This window comes from Phascolarctos cinereus, unplaced genomic scaffold (genome assembly GCF_003287225.1).
Source record: "Phascolarctos cinereus isolate Bilbo 61053 unplaced genomic scaffold, phaCin_HiC Scaffold_5;HRSCAF=322, whole genome shotgun sequence".
NCBI lineage: Eukaryota > Metazoa > Chordata > Mammalia > Diprotodontia > Phascolarctidae > Phascolarctos > Phascolarctos cinereus.
In genome coordinates, this window is record NW_027555958.1 from 154,239,300 (window position 1) to 154,259,402 (window position 20,103).

Below are 20,103 nucleotides of genomic sequence, written 5' to 3' on the forward strand. Positions count from 1 at the left end.
TATGAGAAATGTCAGTTGGGATTTTTGTGTTTTTTAGGATCCACAAAACTTTATCTTCTTTTGAAAGTTTAGAAAAATTGAAAGTTGAAAGTTCAGAAACTGCCAGCCCCCTGAAGGGGATTCCTAAGGTGTGTTTTGTAATTTGCCTTTTTTTTTTAAAATGCCTGTGGCTTTGGAATTACCGATTAAGATTTGGGCTGGGGAATTCTTGAGGTGAGGAAAAGTGATTGGGAGGTGGGAGTGGGTGGGCAGATGCTCTAGAAGGAAAGAATGAGATCATTGAGTTTTAGTGCTAGCCTCTTGCTAGGAAGGCCAGCTTGGTCAGAGGGAAGAGACAGAATTCCACAGGATCTTAGACAGATGGTTAAAATTCAGCTCTTTCCCCCTGTATCTCTCTTCCCATCAATTTACTTAATTTATCATAACCCATTAAAGTAAGACATATACATTTATTTATCCTTTTATTTATTGTCTCTGCATTGTAATATTTTAGGTCTCTTAGGATATAATGTTTTTAATCCTTACTGTTACATATTGAAGTTTAAGAGTTATGTGTGGCCAACTCTGGTCTAGAATGACCCATAACCTTTTTAATTCAACTTTGTCATATGTACCAAATTTGGAGGTAGGACCTGGGTTGGAGTCCTCTACTATATACTGTCTGGGTGTCCTTAATCGAGCTGTTTTATTTCTCGGGATCTTGTCTCTAAAATGAGGAAGTGAGACTAGTTACACTTGGAGGCCCTGCTAGCTCTAAATCCTAGCCTTGCATCACTTAATAAGGTACATTTCTTAGAGACTGAAATGGAATTACCCAAACTAGGGACTTTTGTAATTCTTGATTTAATAGTGAAACTTCCACACAACCCTAAAAGTGGTCCTCAAGTAATACTTTCTACATTCAGCTCTGATACATCTTTGAGAAGGGCTCCCATTTGTATATGTGCAAGGACTGGTTCCCAGTGAAAACTTAGAAATCTGAGTAAGATAATTGTCTTTTCTTTGTTGTTATAGAACAGCTTCTGTGTGGTTTGGGCAAATAAAGCAATATCAACAACCACTCACTCCCCATAAAAACCAACTCCTGATTCTGTGTGCCCTGCAAATTTTTAGGTTCTGATGGATGTTTGTTTTTTTATTTAGTGGCATAGAAGATGAACTCAGCTGAATTCAGTGATGATGAAGAAGAAGGTAAAATATTCCATATTGTTAGTCTGTTACCTCCATCACTACCATTCCCTTCCTTCATCCCCTCAAAAAAAAAAACTTTAAAAAAATTTTTTTGACTAATATGTCCTCGGGCAACCACTTTATTGTACACACGCACAAGCCACACTCTCGTGGCTCATTGTGACCCACAGGTGACCCTGGGATCTCAAAGGCTATGTAAGTCCTATAAAGCTAGAAAATAAAAATAACAGCTAACATATACATAGTGCTTATTTTTGTGCCAGGTTCTATGTGCTAAGCACTTTATAATTATTCTTTTATTTGATCCTAACAGCAGCCCTGGGAAGTAGTAACTATTATCATCTTTATTTCCATTTTACAATTGAGGAAACTGAAGCAGACTGTGTTTAAGTGACTTGCCTGGGCTCACACAACTAGTAAGTGTGTGAGGTCAAATTTGAACTCAGGTCTTCCTGACTCTCAGCCTGCCATTCTATGCAGCATACCACTAGGCTGCCCACATAGAAAAGCATTAATGTAGGCTTAGTGACAAAACATATGGCTTCCAGCTGAGGACTGGAATAGCTAAGACATCAAGGTTGCTTAGTGCATAGAGTGCTGGATTTAGAATGAAGAAAACCTGAATTTAAATCCTACCTCTGACCCTTACTAGCTGTGTGACCCTGGGCAAGTCACTGTGCCTCAGTTTCCTTATTATAAAATGAGGGTAATTATAATATCTACCTCACATGTGAGATAACATGTATAAAATGATTTACAATCTAAATAATGTAGCTGTTCTTATTAAATGTAGAGTGGCTTGGCTACCAGGGTTGTTTTTTTTTTCTTTTTGCAAAGTAATCAGGGTTAAGTGACTTCCCAGGGTCACACAGATAGTAAGTGTTGTATCTCAGGTGGGTTTTGAACTCAGGTCCTCCTGACTCCAGGGCCAGTGCTGTTTCCACTGCCTCACCTAGCTGCCCTACCAAGTTTTTTTTTTTTTTTTAACTGTAATTAATTTTATTTTGGGGACTTCAGCAATTCATGAAGACTGCCCACTTAGAAGGAAATGTATATAAGCTATTATGATTTATGTTGATCTATGATAAAGTCACAGACCTTTTTGAAATATTGAAGTAGGAATTCTATTTGAAATGCTGCAAAACGAGAGTAAAATAGCATTGTATCAAAACCTGCTTTTGCTGTGACTAGAAATTGTTTTCTGTGAGATGAGGTCCAGGGGCAAGACCATGTAAGAGAGTATAGCTAAGTTTTGAGCGGGGTGCTAGGTAGGCAGAAACATGTAGCTGGCCTTGGTTTACCACCCTGACCATGTCTCCCTCACTTCTTCCCCATGACAGTCATAAAAAATAACCCTGTGAAAGTGGAGACAGAAGCTGGGGATGCTGTGCTGGATTGTTCTGTGACTTCTAGGGCTGCTGAGAAGCCCGCATCAGATGGCTCATTTACCTCCCTTCAGGACTCTGGCAAGCGGAAGCAGACTGGAAGTGATGGCCATGGAGGCCAGCAGGACATTTTACCTAGTGTGAAAAAGAGACGTCTGATACCTGAGGTGGGTCGTTCATGCTGCTTGCTCAGGTTTCTTCTATGACTGTTAACATCACATAGCACGTTCTTTGTGATTCTGTCATGTACTCATTCACAGCAAGCTCATTGGAAACTCTACCAATGTAGGTAGATCTGTCTCCTGTGCAATGTATTATCATCATCATTATTGTTGTTGTTATCATTGTTCATCATCATCATTATTATCATTAATTGGAGTAGTGATAGCTAATATTTTCATAGGACTCTGTGTACAAAATGCTTTATGAATATTAGAGAATTTCCAATGAGGAAATAGCCATTGTGTCTCTTATGAAGAAGGGGGATACACATTCAGGTGAGGCAGCAACATGAGAACAAGCTTGTGGCAGGGGCCTTTGACACAGACCTAGCTTAGGGAATTAAGGAAGGTTTTCAAAGATGTTAAGGATGGGGCTTTTTTTGTGACAGACTCGCCATTGTATATCCCTTTGGTGCGTGTCTTGCTAAGACCTCAGGCAGTTTATAGCACGCACAGCCTAATGCTTAAGACATTGCCCAAATATACACATAACTGGGGCAGCTAGGTGGCGCAGTGGATAGAGCACTGTCCCTGAAGTCAGGAGGACCTAAGTTCAAATCCGGCCTCAGACCAAACACTTGACACTTACTAGCTGTGTGACCTAGGGCAAGGCACTTAACTCCAATTGCCTTAAAAACAAACAAAACAAATATACACATAACATAAAGGAACACAAACACAGATACCACCCATATGACTAGTCTTCTGAAAGCCAGAGGTTTGCCGCAAAGAAGGCTTAACTGACTCTGTTGCTCTTCCTTTTGTCAACATAGTCAACATTACAACCATATCGGTTCATGATCAGTGCCTGATGAGTTATATTAAACTGTAAATGCTTTAGGAGTTCAAAGAATAGGAGGGGGGAAAAAGAATGAAAAAGTCTGTTTTTAAAAAATTTTTAAATTTTAAAATAAGTTCATGAAATGAAGAAGCCAGCTTAGGACTACCATTCTCTTTCCATGTTGCTTAAAGGCAGTCTTAGAATGAGAGAGGGGCATGTGGTACCCTTGTTATTTGTAACAGCTAATCCCTTCTTGAAACTAAAACTCAAATGTCCTATCTCTTCCACTGTGGTAGCAGCTTGAATTTGAGAATAAGCATGGGAAAGTGAGGAGACTAGCCTGAATAAAGTAGAAGGGTCTTTGGGGGAGGAGTAAAGAATAAAAGTAGGATCAGAAAAGTGAACTCAGATTATGGTGAGCCTTGAATGCCTTATATGTAGATGGGGATAACATGTAGATATGTAGATGGCTCCTTACAGCCTAGCCCTAGAGGATAAAGTATAAACTCCTTAGCTTGGAATTTATCCTCTAAGTCAAGAATTCTTAACCTTTTTTTGTGTCGTGGACCCATTGGCAGTCTGGTGAAGCCTATGGACTCTTCAGAATAGTGTTTTCAAATACATAAAAAAAAAAATGCATGACATTACAAAGGAAACCAATTCTTTTGAAATACAGTTATTAAAATAAGTAGTTTTTTTAAATATAAATTTATTTATTTTTAATTTTCAACATTCACTTCCACAAGTTTTTGAGTTCCAGATTTTTGCCCCATCTCACCCCTCCCTCCACCCCAAGATGGCATGCATTCTGAATATCCCTTCCCCTAGTCTGTCCTCTCTTCTATCTGTCCCCCCTTCTCTTATCCCCTTCCCCTTCTATTTTCCTGTAGGGCAGGATAGACTTCTATACCCCATCTCCTGTATTTCTTATTTCCCAGTAGCATGTGAAAACATTTTTTTAAACATATGTTTTTAAAACTTTAGGTTTCAAATTTTCTCTCTTCCTCCCTCCCCATCCACCCTCATTGAAAAGGAAAAACTAACTCTATTTCCCTTAATCCTGTCCTGCCCTCCCATGTATTCTATTCTTTCTTTTGACCCTGTCCCTCCTCAGATGTATTTCCTTCTGATTACCCCCTTTCCCAATCTGCCCTCCTCTCTTGTCCCCTTCTCCCCCTATTTTCCTGTAGGGTAAGACAGATTTCCATACCCAATTGAATATGTGTGTTATTCCCTCCTTAGGCCAAATCCTATGAGAATAAGATTCATTCATTCCCTCTCACCTTCCCCTGCTTCCCCTCCACTGTAAATCCAGGTCCAAGTGCTCAAGCAGAGGTATTGGACCGAAAAGCCTGAGAGCTTCAGGCGGAATTGGGGAGGGGGAGGCTTACCAGTTGTGGCTGAAGAAGAGTTTGAGATTTGGCAGTTATTTTCCCAGTCAGGGAACCGTATGAAGAGGTCTAGGACTTTTGGGGTGCTGCTGGAACCCCAAGATCACTGTACTGGGCCCTGCCTGAAAGAATTCAACTCAAATCTTCTTCAGCCAGAGGAAAAGTTTATTAGTGATAAAACATATAGGCCGGGTGACGCCCGTAAGGACGAGGGGGCATGAGAGGTTCTCAGCCTTTTGAGCGTGAGATTCTCAGCCCAAAATAAGTAGTTTTAAAAGGTCATGATGACTTAGGAACTCTGATCAACACAATGATGAACCATAATTCCGAAGGACTCATGACAAAACATGCTTCCCACCCTCCTGATAGAGAGGTGATAGATAGAAAGTACAGATCGAAGTATGCTTTCTTTTTCTGGGGGAGGGAGGTGGGGGGGGCATGGATAATGTGGGAATTTGTGACTATATTTTTGTAATATGTTTTCTTTTTCTTAGCATCATAATTGGTGGAGGAGGTGGGGTGGAAGGGAGAGAATTTGAGACTGAAAATAAAATAGAATTTTCAATAAATAAATAAATAAAAAGAAAGTTCAATGAAACCAGGACAAAACCTCCTGTTCTATATAGTAGGATACCATTGGATGTTTTTGAGTAAGGGAGTAATGAGATGAGTTCAGGCTTTTAAGGTAGTTATTCTAGTCCAGATGGGGTTCTCATTGGATTGGGCCACTTTAGATGTGGTCATGATTGAAGGTAAGTGGTTGACTTCTTTAAATGCCTTGTGGCGCCATGATTCCATGTTAGAGTCACCTCACCTGGGATTAAAAGCTGAAGGGTGTAAAATTTCCAGAAATGTTTTTCTTGAACTTTCCAGACTAGTTTTGCAGATTCAAGCTGTTCTGGTAATCAAGATAAACATCTCAGTTCAACTTCTGGGGACCTTTCCAAGCCAGTGTTCTAAATATTTCAAGGATCATCTATCATTAGCTGGAAAACTATGAGATCTCAACCCTTAGACCTCTGTTTTGTTCTCTCTTTTTTAAAAAAATTCTGTTGTATTTAAAGTTGACAGATCCAAATAAATGAGAGGACTTAAGGATTTTATAGAAACTGTTGAGCTTTAATATATGAAAGTCATCCTTTCCTTTAGTTAGAAAAAGGAGAGCAATAATAGCTAACATTTAGCTCTTTAAGGTTTGCAAAGCACGTTGTAAATATTACCTTATTTGAAACTTGGAAGGCAAGTGCTATTATCTTCACTTTATAGATGAAAACATTTTGGCAGACAGAGGTTGACTTGCCCAAGGTCACACAGCTGATAACTGTCCAGGTCACTATTCAAGGCAGGATTCAAACTCAGGTCTTCTATCTACTAGACCATTGAGCATTTGTAGAGGACTTTTAACAGCAAAGAAATACAGAAATTTTAGAAAAAAATTAAGAAAGATTATTATAAAATCAAACTTTTCGCCATTTAAAATTTAACAAAAATATGTAAATTATCTTTAGCAAGTAATATCAAATTTATCCTGTCTGTTTATATGTTTACACATAACAGCACAGTGCTCCATATGGTGCAGAGACCTAAAGTATGAGTGATGATGAAGTTAAATAGCCGAAATGATGGATATAATTAACTCACATTGGTTCAGTTGCGATGCTCGTTTAACCTAGGCAGCATCAGGTAAAAGTTTTTCAAGATGTTGAAGTTTTTCAAGATGTTGACCTCCATCCCTGAAATGTGACTTTCAAAGCTAGTAGCTTCTTTTCTCCTATTATTATAGTTTCTTTCTGTGCAGAGATCAGTGTGGAGGAGAAATACTGTCGGGCTATAGCACTAGGAAGTGTGGTATAGCCTGTGATAAGGGAACCAGCCCGTAAGCTCATTAAATGACCTTAAGCTCATTAAACACCTTCCCCAGTCCCTGCCCACTAGAGAACTTTGTTGGACATTTGAGTGCATCAGTGAGAGTTTCTGTTAGCATAGGAAACCTGGGTATAAAAGGATGGTACTACGCCATGGAAAGCAAGAAATGTTGTGGTTCTTTGTTGTAAAAGAAATTATTATGCTTTATTTTCACATCACCGTAATTTCCCAAGATATTCCTCTCCCTCTTCTGCCCAGAGAGACATTCCTCATAACAAATAGTAAAAAAGAAAGGAAAAAAAAGCAGTTTAGCAAAACTAACCATTACATCAGTCAAGTCCAACAGCATTTCAAGTGTTACACACCCGTAGTTTCCTACCTTGGAAAAGAAGCCTGTAGTTCTTTCATTGATGTAAGAGTGTGTCCCTGTGATACAGCTACCACCCTACCTTCATCCAGGCTGACTGCCCACTGGCTAGTTAACATGCATTAGGATGTTGAACTCCTGCTTCTCGAATTGGCTTTTCTGCCAGTTAAGGAAAAGGGTGGTGTTGGTTCTGGTGCTGGAGGAAAGCCTAGATCAATTCTGGACTCTGGGCAGTATCCTAGGAATAGGTGAGATCATCAAAACAGCAACTTCCCCACCCCTGCCCAGCAAGTTCTGAAATACTGAGTTCGTGAACCTCTAGGGAAGTGAAACGACAAAGTATATCCCAGAGGGCATACTCTGACATTCACATAGACTGTGCTGGTTTTAGAAGGCTATCTCCTGTTCATCCCCTTCCTGTATTTAGATCAAGTATCATATCCCTCTCTTAACCTCTGGGGTCCAATTTGGTAAATACTACTACTATCTCTGCTGACTGTTCTAAAAGTTCAGTTTATCAATAGCATTGCCTAGGGTTTGGTCATTGTTCAGTTGTTTCATTCATGTCCAACACTTGGTGACTTCACTTGAGGTTTTCTTGGCAAAGATACTGGAGTGGTTTTCTACTTCCTTCTCTAGCTCATTTTACAGAGGAGGAAACTGAGGCAAACAGAGTTAAGTGACTTGTCCAGGGTCGAACAGTTAGTAAGTGTCTGAGGTCAGATTTGAACTCAGGAAGATCAGTTTTCCTGGCACTGTCCACTGGGCCACATAGCTGCCTGTCCATAATAAGAGCAGAATTATAACTCCTCCTTCCCCTCCGCCCAGTATTAGAATTTTAGTGGGAAAAGTAGGTAGGTAGGTAGATAGATAGATAGATAGATAGATAGATAGATAGATAGATAGATAGATCAGCCCCTTTCGTCAAATTGTTTTTTCATAAACTCCTACAGAGCTATAGGCTGTGCCCTGGTTAGCGAGTAAATTGACTAGAATTGTTGCTTCAGGAAATATTCGACCTGAATGTTAAAGATCATACCATTTAAAAAAAAAATTAGAAGACAACCAGAATTGACCCTCCCCAACCCATATCATTTATACAGTTGTACAACCTGTGTGGGGATAACTTCTCTGCCTTGATAGCTATGAAAATGTCCCTGAAGGCTCAGTGCTGTAGAGGAAATTCTGACTCAGATCCTGGCAGGAGACCACAGTTAGGCACAGTGCTAGGAGTGAAACATGACCTTTTCTAAGTCCCTTGAAATGTTGAAATTATTCTGCAGCAGCCATTGCATCATCTGCTGGGCCCAAAACCTCTGAGAAGGGGATTACTTGTAGACTGAATACTTGGCATGCTTCCCCATGTGGGCCTGCTAGGCCTTAATATCCTGGATGACAGGTTATGGGTAGAAATCAGTCAGGCTACTGGTGCATAGAAGACAGGCCTCTTAGGAGGTATGGGTTTAACAAGGAATTTACTCTTGCTAGGTCATCCAGGCATCCATAAAATTCATGGGAACTTCTGAGTTCACCAAAGCTAGTTCATGTAATACCTGCTGATTTGTAGGTTTTATGAACAAGTAGTTAAGAAAGTAATTAGGGGCTGATACAAGATAGAGTAGATAGAGCACCGGCTCTATAATCAGGGACATCTGAATTCAAATTCTGCTTTAGACACTTACTAGCTGTCTGACCCTGGGCAAGTCACATAACCCAATTTGCCTTAAAAAAAAATTTAATTGGGATGCTTGAGGACAGGTTGGAAGGAGATGCTACTGTGGCCCCTTTACCAAGGGATGTACTAGTAAATGTTTAACAACTAGCTCTCTGAAGCAGGATACACTTTTAAGTTTAATCTGCATCATTAATGATTTCTCCATCACTTTCTTAAGCCTGGACAATCAACAAAACAATAAATTGAGCCCACATTTGTAGCGTCTGCCAGTTTCTGAGATGTAAACGCTCACACGCTTGAGCTGGTGTCAGCATGCCCGTGCCTTTACCCATAGTGATGAGTAGGCCAACCCATGTATGGCTCTGTGCTTGAGTATTACTTAGGATTTAGGTGGGCCAGACTTGGTTCTGTGCCCTTCCTTGGGGTAAGAGAGTGAGAGACTGCAGGAAGGCTCAGAAGATGCTGAAGGAACCACCCTTGGCTTCAGGACTAAAATACAGGGATGTTGCAGGCCAAGCATGAACAATCTGGTCATCTGATATTTTGTCAAGAAAATTTCAATATGGCTAAATTTTCCAAGCACTAAGCAACCAGGGCAGTACTATTTAGTGACAAATCCTGACTTGAAATATGGAAGGAGCAAGTCATAGACCCTTGCTCCTGCCTGATTTGGCAAATGTAGTTCAATCCAGACCAGGTTGGGAGATCACAAGCAGCAAGAGAATTTGCAATTCAAATGGAAAGGGGATGGGGAGGGATGTGCCAGAATTCCTTTAGAAGTCCTCTCAGTCCCATCCATGAGTTAAGGTTGACTCCTGGTTCGTGTGAGGTAGGGGCTGGGCCAGTGGTCAGTCCACAGTCTGCCAGGTGGAATATGACAAAGGCCACTTTGGCAAAATCTATAGGGAAATTCCAGGCATAATCTAGAAGGAGAAAGTTCCTTAGACCAGAAATCCTGTCAAGTCTTCTACCCTGCCTGAGAAAGAATGTAGGGGGGAGTCCCTGTGCTGGAATTGATTGCAGGTTTTAGGCTAAAAGGAGCCAGATGAGGAACCTGAAGCCTAGAGATTAAGTAATTTGATCAAAGGTCACTTAAGTAGTAAACAAATGGCCGGACAGCTGACTCCACTTGCAGAGTAACTGTTTTGCTTTAGACAAGTCTTCAGAAGCTTTGGGAGCAGAGCTGATTCTTCAGAATTCTGGTCCAGCTAGGGGGCTTGACAGGGATTCTCCTGTTGTCTGAATGGAGAGTGGGGGAATTGGGACTTGTTTTGGTTTTGATCTGGAGACTAGATTGACTAATCCCTATCCTTATAGGTAGCTAGATGATACAGTGGATAAAGCACTGGGCCTGGAGTCAGGAAGACCTGATTTTAAATCCAACAGCAGATACTTATTAGCTGTGTGACCCTGAGCAAGTCACTTTAACACTGCTTGCCTCAGTTTCCTATCTGTACAACGAGCAGGAGAAGGAAATAGCAAACCACTCCAATATCTTTGCTGAGAAAACCCCAAATGGGGTCATGAAGAGTTGGACAAGACTGAATAACAACAAAATACTTAGGAGAGAGGATGGGGTCAGAGTTAACTGGGCAAAGGCACAGGAATGGTCTGGCCTGTAGAATTTCCTAGGTAACCAAAGACTCCACCCGGAGTCAATCTGGAGAACCCTCTTCAATGGGAAGTGTAGGCATCATGGTTTGTCTTAAGTAGCTTCTTCATCCAAGACAGCTTTTTTTTTTTTTTTGCTACTTGGCTACTCCCACCTTTCTCTTGCTCTGCAGCTGTGTCAACATCATAGGCCTGGTCAGGCACTGATTAAACCAGCCACTTATGTGCAAGTTATTAAACCTGCTGTTGGGTCTACATTAGTATTTCAGAACATAGGATTTCCTTGTTGTGGGTACTCCATCCCCTGAAGCAGATCCCTTTCATACCACAGTGGATCATAGATTTAAAGCTAGACGGAAAACTCGAGGTCATGAGTCCAACACTATCCCTTAACAGATGAGGAAATAAAGGCCCATGGAGATTAAGTAATTTGCCCAAGGTCTTGGGGGGGGGCGAGGTTAGGGAGGTGGGAGCAACATTGGGGTTTAAACCAAGGCCCTGTGACTCTTGGGCCTTGGCATCCAGGCTGCTTACTCGGGAATTGGGTCACTAATGTAGACTCTGGGTAGTTTTGAATACCAAAGACCCAGTACAAGGAAACATGGAGCTCATTATTAGACAGTAAAAGAAGCTAGGTGGCTAGTAGGTGGCTCAGTAGATAGAGCACCAGACCTGTAGTCAAAAAAGACTTCATTTCAAATGTGACCTCAGTCATTTAATTATCTGGGTGACCCTAGGCAAGTCACTTAACCCTGTTTGCCTCAGTTTCCTCATCTTCAAAATGAACCTGAGAAGGAAATGGTAAACCACTCCAGTATCTGTGCCAAGAAAACCCCGGTTGGGTTCCCAGAGAGTTGGACATGACTGAAATGACTGATCAACAACGACAAAACTATTGAAGGAAAACCCAGGGTGAAATTAGGCAACAGAAGTAACAGGATACCCTCTCTCCCGGTAATCTGCTGGTTTTTTATAGGGTCTTATCTGTCTCTGGTAAGACAAGGTGCGCTCTCGCTCTCTCTCTCTCTCTCTCTCTCTCTCTCTCTCTCTCTCTCTCACTCTCTTTTTTGTGAGGCAGTCAGGGTTAAGTGACTTGCCCAGGGTCACACAACTAGTAAGTGTCAAGTGTCTGAGGCCTGATTTGAACTCAGGTCCTCCTGACTCCAAGGCTGGAAGTTTATCCACTGAGCCACCTACCTGCCAAGACAAGGCTTTGAGGGAAGAGACCTGGAGCCTGGACATGGGCCCTGATATACTGACTCATGCAAGTGGTGAAAAGGAAGACTGCTGGGGAATTGGGCTCTAGTTGGGCTGGTGTTACTCTGACCCTGTGGGAGGGGTTTTGAATTTCCTTGTTTGGCAGTTTAACTAGTTGAGGAGGCTGTAAGGTATTAATCCCTCCACTAATTTTATGGTAAAGCCAGTAAATTTTAAAGAACAATTCTTTGGGTTGATCCTTGTTTCAGATTTATTAATCGTTAGCATAAACTTGCAATTAAAATTCTCATCTACTATTAAATGCTCCAGGGCTGACAGGTTTGTGAAGAAGTTTGTTTCCTAAACATTTGACTTACTTTAATGTAGGTCTTTCCACACAACAGAGTTGCGCACCCAAACCGGCATCGGCAGTCCTCACCTCTGGCTTGGGCAGTGGGTGTCTCCCTGCCTCAAGCCTGAACTCCATCCAGACTCCCAAAAACTCTCCCATGAGTGTTGGTCTGCCTTGGTCACCCCTTCCCCTCCTCAGTAAACTCCAGTGAGTTTGGCCCTCTGGATCAAAAATCAAACCCTCCGTTTAGCATTTAAAGCCCTTCACAGTTTTCTGCCTTTTGAAGCTTCTTACACTTAGCCCTCTCTGTACTCTACAGTCCGTCTGTAGCAACCTCTTCTGTTCCTCTATTTCTTTCTCCTTGTACATCACAGTACATCTCCCTTTCAGCAAGTGGCTGTCCCTCATGCCTGGAATGTTCTTCCCTCCTTTCTTCTGCTTCTCAAGTCCCTGGGTGCCCTTATGTCTTAGCTCAGACCCTACCTTTTATAAGAGGCCTTTCTCAGAAACTCCTCTCCATGCTCAGCCCCCACCTAGTGCCTTCTAAGATTACCTTCACTTTACCTCGTATACATCCTGTAAGTAATTGTTTTCATCACGTCTCCCTCCCCATTAGAATGTGAACTTGTGGAGGATCTACCTGGAAGTTATTTTTGTCCATTTTTCTATTCCCCAGCACATAGCACAATGCCTGACACATAGTAAGTCCTTAATAAATACTTATTTCCTTCCTTTCCTCTTACCCCCCCCCCAGCAGCGTAGCTCCCTTACAGTGTCCCTGAACCTACTCCTCTTTGCAACTGCTTCTCCAGACTTCTTTTGCTTCACAAGTTTTCCCAAGAATCAGGACCCTATTTCTGTCCAAGTTTTTAGAATGGGGGGTTCTTTACCTTTTATTGTTTCACGGACCCCTTTGGAAGTCTGCTGAAGCCTGTGTCCACCTTCTCAAAAATAACGTTTTTAAATGCATAAAATATGCTTCACAGAATTAAAAAGGAAACCATTTATATTGAAGTAGTTCTCTCTCTCTATAGCTTTATACACATGTGTGTATATATATGTATCATATATATCATATATGTGATACATATATGTTTATAAAATTTTTTTTAAACCAAGTTCTCTCACACCCCAAATTAAGAACCTCTGTTCTTGGAGATCCTGGTACCAACTGTAGGTTTCCATATTGTGGCTATGAAGGTATTCTCTGACCTGACTGATGGTAGTGTGGTTTTCACTCAGAGGACTCACAGTTTTCTGGTTCAGTTCATTCTTATTCTCTCCCTTAAATACTGAAGGATCTCTGGGTTTCAGAGAGGGATTATTTAAATTAGCAAGGGAAGTGTGCTGAGGATTCCTCCTCCCCTCCCCCTTAGCTGTGCATTTTCCAAATCCTTCCCAATGCATTCTCTCCACCAGGGAAACCTTTCAAAAGAAGTGGGGGAAAGGTCCCTGCACTGGCTGCAGAGATAAGGGGGAGAAATTCATTGATGCCTATGAAATATTTGAGAAGAAAAGTGCCACGTAAAATCAAAGCAGTATATTCCTTTAAAACGTGCTTTTGATAAAGGGTATAAGGTGGTGTCTCAGCAAAAACCATCTATCTGTTATACGCAATTATAGCAAATGTGTATTTTTTAATGGTATTAAAGATTTCAAGTCCCAAGTCCAAATGAATAGTTCTTATATTGAATAAAGCTGCCTGATTTTCTCCCGATTTGGCTTTTAAAAATATATATCTCCAGTCATTGCATTAAGTCAGAGAAAAACAACTTCATGCCCTGTTAAACATTGCATTATTCATTGCACTGGGAGGCTAGAAGAGCTTGGATAAATGAAACCAAACCAAAAATGCCATGATAGCCCCCTTTTTCCCCAACCTCAGATGTTTGGGCAGAACTACTATAATAAATTTCAAAAGAGGTAAGAATCCTTACCATTTGGATAGTGTAATGACCAACAGAAAGAGAAACTTTGATAATCTACAAACTAAATAATTGGTCTCTGGGCTGGTTTTACCATTTTCATGAAGGTTTGACTGGGGGCCCCCAAAGATTTTCTTTGTGCATTGACCTGCCAATAGAGTCTGATGCCCATTCCTTGGGGTTAGCATTGCTGTTTCCATTTGATTCTTTCATTCAGCAACTATTTTTAAGAGACTACTGTATACAAGGCACTTACCCACTTTTAAAGTCACAAAAGTCTTAAATTAATAGAAATTTTCTACTTTCTCTCCCCCACTCTTTTAGAAGCCCAATGTGAATAAGGCATAAGGTGCACAGCTGCATTAGAAACCTCATCCCAGGAGCCTAGATGTAGAGCCAGAAGGGATCTTAGGGGCCATCTTAGTCTAACACTCACATTTTACACTTGAGGAAGCTGAGGCAGGCGGAGGTTAGGTGACTTGCCCAAAGTCACAAAGAGTAAGCAGGTTTGGATTATAAACTAGAGCTAATATTTGAACACAGGTTCTCTGACTCTAAATTTAACGTCCTTCAGTGTACCATTTTGTTTTCCAGATACCTGTAAGGGCATATATCTCATTTTATGGTGCTTAGGAGATATTGCATTTTTTACAAATTGAAGGTTGTGACAACCTGTGTTGATCTAGTCTGTCAACACCATTTTCCAAACAGCATGTGCTCCCATGGTTGTGTCTCTGTGCAACATGTAAAACTTTTTCATTATTATTGTATCTGTTATGGTATAATCAGTGATTTTTGATGTTAATGTTGTGATTGTTTTGGGGTACCACGAACCAAGCCCATGTAAGACAGCAAACTTAATCCATAAATGTTGCCTACGTTCTGACTACTCCACTGACCCCCTTCCCTGTCTCTTTGCCTCTCCTCTGGCTTCCCTATTCCCTGACACAACAGTATTGAAATTAGGCCAATTAAGAACCCTACAATGGCTGAGTCAGTGGATGAGGCAAACTTCATTGTTGTCTTATTTTAACAAATTGCCACAGGCACTCCAACTTTCAGCCATCACCACCCAGATCAGTCAGCAGCCATCAGCGTTGAAGCTAGATCCTCTACCAGCAAAAAGATTACAACTCACTGAAGGTCCAGATGCTGGTTAGCATTTTACTTAATAGACCACAGTAAGTGTAAACATAACTTTTATATGGATTGGGAAACCAAAAACTTTGAGTGGCTCACTTTATTGCAGTGGTTTGGAGCCAAACCCACACAATGTCTCCATGGAATGCCCGCATTCGGATTTCAAGAACCTCCTCTTACATGAACTAGCTCTGTGCATTTAGACACATACTTCTCTCCTGGATCTAATTTGCCTTATCTGTAAAACTAATTGAATTAGTTGGCTCTATTCAATGCAAGAAACATATTAAATGCAGATATGTGCAAGATACTGCCTGTAGATCAGTGGTGTCAAACTCTAATAGAAAGGAGGAGGAGAGCATTAAGTCATACAAAAGGTTCCTTGCAGGCACATGTTGACTCAGAAAACCATATATTAAAATTATCCATATTTTATTGTATTATTATTTGTTTTGTTAAATATTTCCCAATCGCATTTTAATCTGGTTCAAGCTGCTGCGAGGGAGTATTATAGACTACATGCACGTGTTTGACACCTCTGCTGTAGATGGCTTACTTCTAAGGATTCTTAGAGGAATTGAGTCAGAATTGATTGAGTCAGAAAGACCTGAATTCAAATAAATTTACTAGCTATGTGACTCTGGGTAAGTCACTTAAATTTTTTTTCCTACCTCAGTTTCCTCATCTGTAAAATGGGGGTATTAATAACACTTTTCTCCCAGGGTTGTTGCATGGGACACATGACATAGTTGTAAAGTGCTTAGCGTAATGCCTGGCACCTAGTAGGAGCTTAGTGATTTTATGACCGTATGAACTTTTGATAGAATGGTAAAGGATACAGAAACAAGAAAAAGGGATGCACAGGGAGGACTTTGATGATGTTAGATTTGAAAATTAAGGTAAACTGAGAGACAAGGTTCTGAGCATGATCAATTTATTAGTTAAGCTAGTAGTAACCAATAAATTGTGTCAGTGGCCCTTTCAGTATTACCCAAGACCCTGAGTGAGGGCTGATAGTGTCTTTTATGGCAATTAGCAAGATGGCTGAGCAAAACCTCGAGTATCTTCTTCTAATTGGCCTGACATTACATCATGGCAATCCTGATTGGTAGACACTTGAATGAGGAGCAGTTGAGTCACCTCAGCTCCTCCCCCTTACTTCCTCATTGGGAGATAGATGGGAGTAATCCTGAGTGATAGATGTGGACCTGGGTGTAGGCTTTGATTGAATCAACTTGAATCTGAGTTAAGTGGGTGAGGTTACTGTGGAACTTAAATTTGAAATAAGTCGGTAGTGGGTGAAGTTACAGAAGTAGACTGTGCCAGGGTAGAGATTCAATTCATAGAATTGAGTCCTGAGTGGGGGTAATTACAAGACAAAAGCTTGGCTGTTAGGCGAGTTTCTCTGGTATGGGGCAGTATTAAACCTTGAGTGTTTGTGTCTTAAAAATTGAATTAAAATCAGTTTTCAATTTTACTGTGACATTTGTTCTCTCACAATTTTGCCTAGGTTTAGTCTTAATTAGCTTCCTGAATGGTGGACCTTACAGAAAACTATGTTCATTCAGGGATTTTTTTAAAAAAAATATTCACAGTTTCAGATGTTCTCCTGTTTTTTCTTCCCAAGTAATAACTTTTTTTATTAATTTATTTTGATTTATCAACAATCACTTCCATATGATTTGAGTTTAAAATTTTTCTCCCCCTTATTCCCCACCACCCTCCCCCAGGTAATAACTTTTTGTCTAGTTCCTACTTTGCCATTTTGCCTCTCGGAGAACAATCAGTCAACAATTTATTAAGTGCCTACTATCTGATAGGCATTGTGCTCAATGCAAATATCTACCCATATATAAATATATATGTGTATATGTGTGTATGCTTGTGTGTGTCTATACATGTATTTGCCATATATCTAAAACTGAAAGGTATCTCATAAGCTAAGCATTTGAAAAAGGACTTGAACACAAGTCTTTTGGTTCCAAAGTCAGCCTTCTTTCTGTGGTATCAAACAGCTTCTATAAGGATATACGAGTTAACTCAAATCAGCAAACATTTATTAGGTACCTACCGTGTGTCAGGCACTGTGCTAAGCACTAGGGTTACAAAGAAAGGCAAAGTAAAATACCATCTGTGCTCCCAAGTATCCCACAGTCTAGAAAGGGGAAACAACAATGTACAAACAAGCTATATAAAGGACAACTTGGAAATAACCTCAGAGGGAAAATAATAATAATAATAATGATAAGGAGTACCAGGACAGGCTCCTTGCAGAAGGTAAGATTTTGGCTGAGACTTGAAAGAAGCTAGGGAAGGCAGGAGGCAGAGATGAGGAGAGAGCATTCCAGGCAAGGGGAAACTGACAGTGAAAATGCCCAGGCGTCAGGATGTGTTCAAGAAACAGCATAGGTCCAGTGTCACTAGACTGTAGAGTACATAGAAGGGAGTAAGACGTAACAAGACTAGAAAGGTAGGAAGGGGCCAGGTTATGAAGGACTTTAAGAGACAAGCGGAGGATTTTATATTTGATCCTGGAGGTAATAGGGAGCCACTGGAGTTTATTGAAATGGATCATGATGTGGTCAGACCTATGTTTTAGGAAGATCAATTTGATAGCTGATTAAAGGAGAGAGAAAGCAAGGAATCCAACTAGCAGGCTCTTGCAATAGTCCAGATATGAAGTGGTGAGGGCCTGCAACAAGATGGTGGCAATGCCAGAGGAGCGAAGGCCAGGCGTTCCTGGGAGATATTGCAGATTAGAAATGATAGGACATATCAACTGATTGAATATGGATGTGATGAGAGAGAATGATGGGTTGAGGATGACATATGGGTTGCCAGCCTGTGTGACTGACCCATTCACAGTTATAGTATTTCCCATATATCTGTCTGCCTTGCTCAGACCACATCCAGAGTATGATTGTGTTCAGTGGTTCTGAGTGCCACAATTTAGGAACAACTTTGAAAAATTAATTGTTTTGATAGAGTGCCGCACCAGAGTCAGAAAAAGCTGAGTTCAAGCTCACTTCTGAGAAATAATGTTAAGAACCCCTGATCTATGTTCAGTTTTCCCCATCTTGAAAAAAAATATTTTTCCTTTTCCCTTCTATCCTCTCAAAACTATCATCTTATATCTCCTTCCTTTCATTGCTAAACTCATGGGAAGAGTAGTTCACATTTGCAGCTTCGACTTTTTACTACCCATCCACTCCACCATCCTTTATAATCTGGCTTTTGATCCCCACTACACTACTAAAGCTGTTCTCTTTAAAAAAAAGTTTACTTTGAACTTAACATCAACAAATATGAACATTTTTAATATAAAAGAACAGAATAGATGTATGAAACTGTGAACTCTTATGGACCATTTTTGAGTATATATTAAATTTAATACATTAGTAACAAGACTGCTTTGATTGTCTATGTCCTTTTTTGAAATGTATTCTGTTCTTGTCTGTGTTTTTAATGTTTCATTGGTGTTCTTCTCTTTCCTTTCTTGTTCCTTTTGCGTCACTACTCACTATTTTTCTCCCATAAGTCCTCCCTTTAAAAAAAAAAAGTAAAGTTTAAAAAAGAAGTAAAGAGAAACAACACGCATTGGCTGTATCTGAAAATGTATGTCTCATTCTGTTCCTCTAGCCAATCATATCTCTACCGGCAGGTGGAAGGCACATATTGTCACCGGTCTTCTGAAATAATGATTGGTCACTGCATTCAGAGTTATGAACTCTTCCAGAGTTATTATGTCATATAAGTTATTATGGTCATATAAATTGTTCTCATGATTCTACTCACTTCAGTCTTCATCAGTTCATACAAATTTTCACAGGGATCTCTGAACATCCACACATTCTTTTATTTTTAATTCAGTATTATTTTATTTTCAGTTCCAAATTCTCTCCCTTCTGCTCTCCCTTCCCTACCCCTTGAGAAGGCAAGACAAAACCCATTACAAGTATGTTTAGTCATACAAAGCAAATTTCCATTTTAGCCATGTCCAGTTTAAAAAAGGGAAGAAAATACACTACAGTATGTACTTTGAATCCATCAGCTCTCTCTGGTGGTACATAGCATGTTTTGTCATTGGAGTTGAGATCGGTTATTATATTGATCAGCCTTCCTAAGTCTTTTCAAGTCGATTATCTTCACAGTATTGCTGTAACTGTGTAAATTGTTCTGCTTACTTCACTTTGCATCAGTTCATACAGGTCTTCACAGGTTTCTCTGGAACCATCCCCTTCATCATTTCTTTTAAGTGCAATAGTATTCCATAACCCTCATGGACCATAACTTGTGCAACCATTCCCGAACTGATGGGCATCTCCTCAATTTCTAATTTCATGCTGCCACAAAAAGACCTGTCATAAATGTTTTTATATACATGGGTCCTTTTCCTCTTTCTTTGATCTCTTGGGGTATTGCTGGGCCAAAGGGTATACATAGTTTAACAACTTTTTGAACATACCAGTGACATCTTAATTTGCTAAATTTGATACCCTTTTCCAAGTTTTCATCCTTCTTGACCTTCATCATTTGATTGTATTGACCCCGCTTTTCCGGATTTTTCTTTGATCTCTTGGCCTCCATTACACTGCCCTCTTCTGGGTCTTCACCTCCTTCACTGAATGTTTCTGCTGCCATCCCCTAATTACAGTTGTCTCCCAAGGCTCAACATATTCAAAACAAAACTTGTCATCTTCCATTCCTCCACCACAAATTCTTTCTCCCAAATTCTCTTATTTCCTTCTATAGCAACGCTAGCCTTCCAGTTACCCAGGCTCAAAACCTTGGAATCATCTTTGATTCTTCCCTCTCTCACCTCCACCCCCATCCAGTCAGTTGCCAGGTTCTGTCTCTTTTACCTCTGTAATGTTTCTCACTCTTCCCTCTCCTTTCACTCACAGTTCTCACTCACTTCTTCACTCACTAGTTCAGGCTCTTATAACCTCTTTCCTTGACTATTACTATAACAGTTCTTCTAACCAATCCCTTCTAACCAAT

The 20,103-nt window shown here is 40.4% G+C and overlaps 1 protein-coding gene across 1 annotated transcript in view; it reads left to right on the top strand.

The window, feature by feature from the left end:
• BEND3 (BEN domain containing 3) overlaps positions 1-20,103 on the top strand; it is a 70,685-nt gene that overhangs the window by 25,858 nt on the left and 24,724 nt on the right. Inside the window, exons 2-3 of the mRNA XM_021008157.2 lie at positions 1,144-1,191; positions 2,532-2,743. Coding sequence (XP_020863816.1) covers positions 1,155-1,191; positions 2,532-2,743 — 249 coding nt within the window. The 5' untranslated portion in view covers positions 1,144-1,154. The remainder of the gene's footprint in view (positions 1-1,143; positions 1,192-2,531; positions 2,744-20,103) is intronic.